Source organism: Lupinus angustifolius, chromosome LG01, assembly GCF_001865875.1.
Source record: "Lupinus angustifolius cultivar Tanjil chromosome LG01, LupAngTanjil_v1.0, whole genome shotgun sequence".
Lineage (NCBI taxonomy): Eukaryota > Viridiplantae > Streptophyta > Magnoliopsida > Fabales > Fabaceae > Lupinus > Lupinus angustifolius.
Genome location: NC_032009.1, coordinates 17,342,109 through 17,346,746, shown reverse-complemented (window position 1 = coordinate 17,346,746; position 4,638 = coordinate 17,342,109). Strand labels below are relative to the sequence as shown.

Below are 4,638 nucleotides of genomic sequence, written 5' to 3'. Positions count from 1 at the left end.
GGATTTTTTTTTCATATTCGCATAACGATATAGAAGTATATGACTATGTTATAATACGATGTAACTTACACTCTCCCTTTTCTTGTAACAATGTACCTCACACCTCAAGGGATAGCAGATCCAGGACTTAATGCGGATACAAGTTATATTGAATAGTCTCAAATACATCAGAATATAAAACACGAATAGACTTTATAATTAAAGGTGCAAAAAATATTAACTATAGGGGCAAAAAATATACGTATGTTTTTCCATCAATAGCCACTGTTCTCCGATAAGAAAACTAGGGATAACAAAAAACTTGACTCGTGAGTACCGCAACGAATACCCACCATGTGAATACCCGCATATTTATAAATTTATTTTTAATTTAATATTTTATATATATTATACATTTTTATTATTTTATAAATATATATTGTCTATTTTATTATTATTTTATATAATGAATTTAGTAATTAAAATATAATGATATATTTAATATGAATATAAATTTTATTATTGATGGAATAATTATTTTTTATATATTAATTATTACAAAATATATAAATATATAGTTAAACTTAAAAATTCTTTTGGTATCCGTATATATTCATTACCCACAAATATTATTCATACTCCAGTTGTCATCCATAAGGAGAACCGACATGATGAAGGCTAAAACAACCCAAACCAAAAGCAAAGGAACAACCTTCATAAAAAAACACCACAGATGAAGGAACCCCACACATGCCTCTCAAATGAAGATTAAGCCAAAAAGAAATTAATGAAACCGTTGAAATATAAAGAAAATCATCCAATAAGATATAAGCATAGACAAAAAAACCAAAAGCTGATACAGTGATAAGCAAACCTAACAAGCATGTTATGTCTCAAAATTATTATGTTTTTACGTCCCTACCCAATTTATTTTCTCCAAATAATATAAAATGCTATTTTCCGTTTATACAATTTTTTTTTTAAATTATGTAGTACTTTCCATTGAAGGAGGATATGAATTTAAACAAGAATGAAGATAAATGATCTATTTCCAACAAACAGACCCACCACACACCACATCTTGCCCAAAAAAATTGCCTATAATTAATCCACCACATAATCAATGAATAAGATGCAAATCATTACATGCCATCATCTTTCCTCAGGTTGTTTTTTGTAAGAGAAAAAAAATGTAAGTAATTAATAGTGTAAAAGTTTTATACATTGTAAGAGTATCCTGCAATATTCATATTTAATCATTACTGACTTATCAAAATAATAATATAAATGAATGATGGATAATACACTAATTATATGTAAATCTTTACACTAATGTTATATATATATAATACTCTTTCTAAACTATGAATTATCTTTATCCTTGTTGGCCATATGACCTTATCCCTAAGGATTTGCCTAATTCCCAAATCTGGCAACCTTCATTTTTAATAGGATGTTTATTTTCCTCATTTGCAGCCACTTAGATTTTGTTTCCATGAGTAATATTTTAATTTAGCCGAATTAGTTTTAATAATCCATTATTTCATGCCTTCTTCATCTTTTCCATATATATATACACATTTATTATAATTGTGAAAAATTACAGGAAAATAAAAGCGAAGCAACCATAATTTTTGTGACAATCATATTCCAAATACTATAAACAAACACAATATTGCACCAACAACTAAATGGTTTGAAAATTTCACTATCCAAAACTGGTATTTAAGTTTCCAGCGAATTAGTTTCCATGCTAGATTTCTCATCACTCTTGTATTCCACTATGAGGAGGGTTTTCATCGTATATCTCGTGATCATTTCTAGTGATCAATGTATATATTTGGTGATCATTTCTCTTACCACTTTTTTCGATTACTGGTTGACTTGATTATGTGCTTTCACATAATGTTGATATCCTAACATTAGTCAGAGCTCTTATTTAATTGAGAATTTCAAAGTCAGAGCTACAAGACTGATTAAAACACCAACTAGATATTTTAATGATGATAATTTAACCACTGATGCATTTTCCAAGTTATCATAAAAACCATAGTTGGGCTTTGAGAAAGCTCCCTAAAGGCAAACAACTATTGAAATATAAATGAGTTTATAAGAAGAAAGACGACATTCTCGAGGTTGAAGATCTAAGATGTAAAACATAACTAATCGTTAAAAGGTTTACTCAAAATGAATGTATTGACTTTAATTATATATTCTCATATATTGTTCATCATCATAATTTTATTTATATTTTGCTAGCTTTTGTTGCTTTATTTGATTTGGAATAACTTAATATTATTACAGTTTTTCTACATAGAGAGATGGAATAAAAAATAGATGGAAGACGCGAGAGATTTGATATTCCCGCTAAAGAGCATCTTATTTGTTGATTGCAGAAATCTTTATATGTTCAAAAGCAAATTCCAAAACTATGGTATAAGAGATATAAATTCTTCATAAGTGGGAAGGTTATTGCAAAAATTAACTTCATGACTATATTTTTTTAAAATAATTTCCACATGAATATTTAATGTAGTTGTTATACGTTGACCAAATGTGATTCTAAATTCTTCCACATAACCTCGTTGGTTTAAGTGGTAAACTTGTCAAAGTTATGGAGGCCAAATTTCCAAGATTTTCACTGCTCCACCGCTGTGGTTAGAACATCAATATCAAATAAAAAATACAATAATAATGAGTGAATATTTTGGTTAGAACTTTTTATGCTATTATTTTTGTACTATCAAAAATATATTCTCACCATTTGGTTAAAGAACTAATTATTTTAAGTGTGTCAGTGTCAATCCCAAAAATATTACTATTAGGAATCGAATCAGACATTTTGATCATCCTGGAGATTAGTAGATTCTTACATTATTACATCAACCTCGAGTTGAAAAAATAATTTTGAGAGAGATTTTTTGAAAGAAAATAATTTTTTGTCCTAATTAGTATGTAATATTTATGTTCTATCAACATAAAAAATTATATACAATTAATATATCATATGTAATTTATTTGTATTACTCATATTTAAGAATAAATGATAATTAAATATAAATGATAAACAATATAATAATATTTTAAAAAACTCTTACATGATGAGTCAATACATTTTTTTCCTCATAGTTCATTGTAAGGCCGTCATGAAGTCAACCATATGACCGCTCATTTCTTCAATTTAGCATATCTATTTTTATGAGTAGGGAGCTAGTTACTTTAAGAGTAAGTTTTTTAAAGTTACTTTCTATTTTAGCCATCAATTTTGGAGATTCACATTAAGTGAATCATCTCCTTAATTTTATTATTATTAATCATCATTGATTGTGCATCTTTGATATCCATTAATAATCGAATAATCTCTCATCAATTTTAATGGAGTTTATTAGATAATAAATAATCACTAAGAATGGAAATAACGCGGTGACCAATCATTATTACTAAAGAAAAAATATATATAATGACAAGAATTATATATAGTCATGACACCATTCACTATTAATATTTAATTATTACTGACTTTTAATTATAAATAAATAGTACATGATATATTAATTATATATAAATATTTTATATTAATATTACATAAAAGATACAGTCGTTATTAGAGGAAATATAATTTTAGCCTTTATTGTGTAATTAGCATAGTTTCCTTATATAGAAACTTTGGTTAGTTAAGTAGGTTGAGAAAACTACTATAAATAGTAGTAGTTGTAAGACTTTGATTTTTAGAGTGTGTTGTATTGGTATGTGAAGATTCATTCAATACAAAGAGGTCATTCATTGATAAACTTCTTCTTCTTCTCTATATACTCTTCTTTCTTTCTTTTCTCAATTCCATTGCCACTTTGTTACTACATGTGAGTGAGTGAGTGTGTGCATTGTGTATGCAGCAAGGAGGTGAAGTTGGCTTTGGTTTAACAGTGGTATCAGAGCTAGGAGGAGCAAGATTCTGTGTGGTTCTTGTTCAAGAAGATCGAGGAAGAAGGCAATGAAAGAGCAAGCTAGTAACCCTGCAAGAAGGAGTAAAGATGGCAAACAGCAATGGATTCTCTATGACATTACCAATTCTAGATTCTAAGAATTATGACAGGTGGAGGATACAAATGCACACCATCTTTCGATTCCAAGAAGTGAGTGAAGTAGTGCAGAATGGATTTCAAGAATTAGGAGACAATGCAAGTGAAGCTCAAAGAACACTCCATAGGGAAGCAATGAAGAAGGATTGTAAAGCCTTGTTCCTACTCCATCAATGTGTTGATGGAGGTAACTTTGAAAAGATTGTTGGTGCCAAGACAACAAAAGAAGTCTGGGATAGCTTGGAGAAAAGTCATAAAGGGGTTGATAAAATCAAGAAAGTGAAGCTGCAAACCTTGAGAAGAAGGTATGAATTACTTCAGATGGAAGAAAATGAAAGCATATCAACATACATTGCCAAGATTCTCACATTAACTAACCAGATGAAGGCTTGTGGCAAAGTATTCAAAGTGAAATCAGTGATTGAAAAGGTACTGAGGACTCTAACTACTAAATTTGATCACATAATTGTGGCCATAGAAGAGTCCAAAGACCTTGACAATTACAAATTGGAGGAATTGCAAAGCTCTCTTGAAGCTCATGAACAGAGATTGAAAGAGAGGCATGGAGATACCAATGAAG

The 4,638-nt window shown here is 29.0% G+C and overlaps 1 protein-coding gene across 1 annotated transcript in view; it reads left to right on the top strand.

Annotated features, from left to right (window-relative positions):
* Nucleotides 4,011-4,638, top strand: part of LOC109356199 — a 1,192-nt gene continuing 564 nt past the window's right edge. Inside the window, exon 1 of the mRNA XM_019599560.1 lies at nt 4,011-4,618. Coding sequence (XP_019455105.1) covers nt 4,011-4,618 — 608 coding nt within the window. The remainder of the gene's footprint in view (nt 4,619-4,638) is intronic.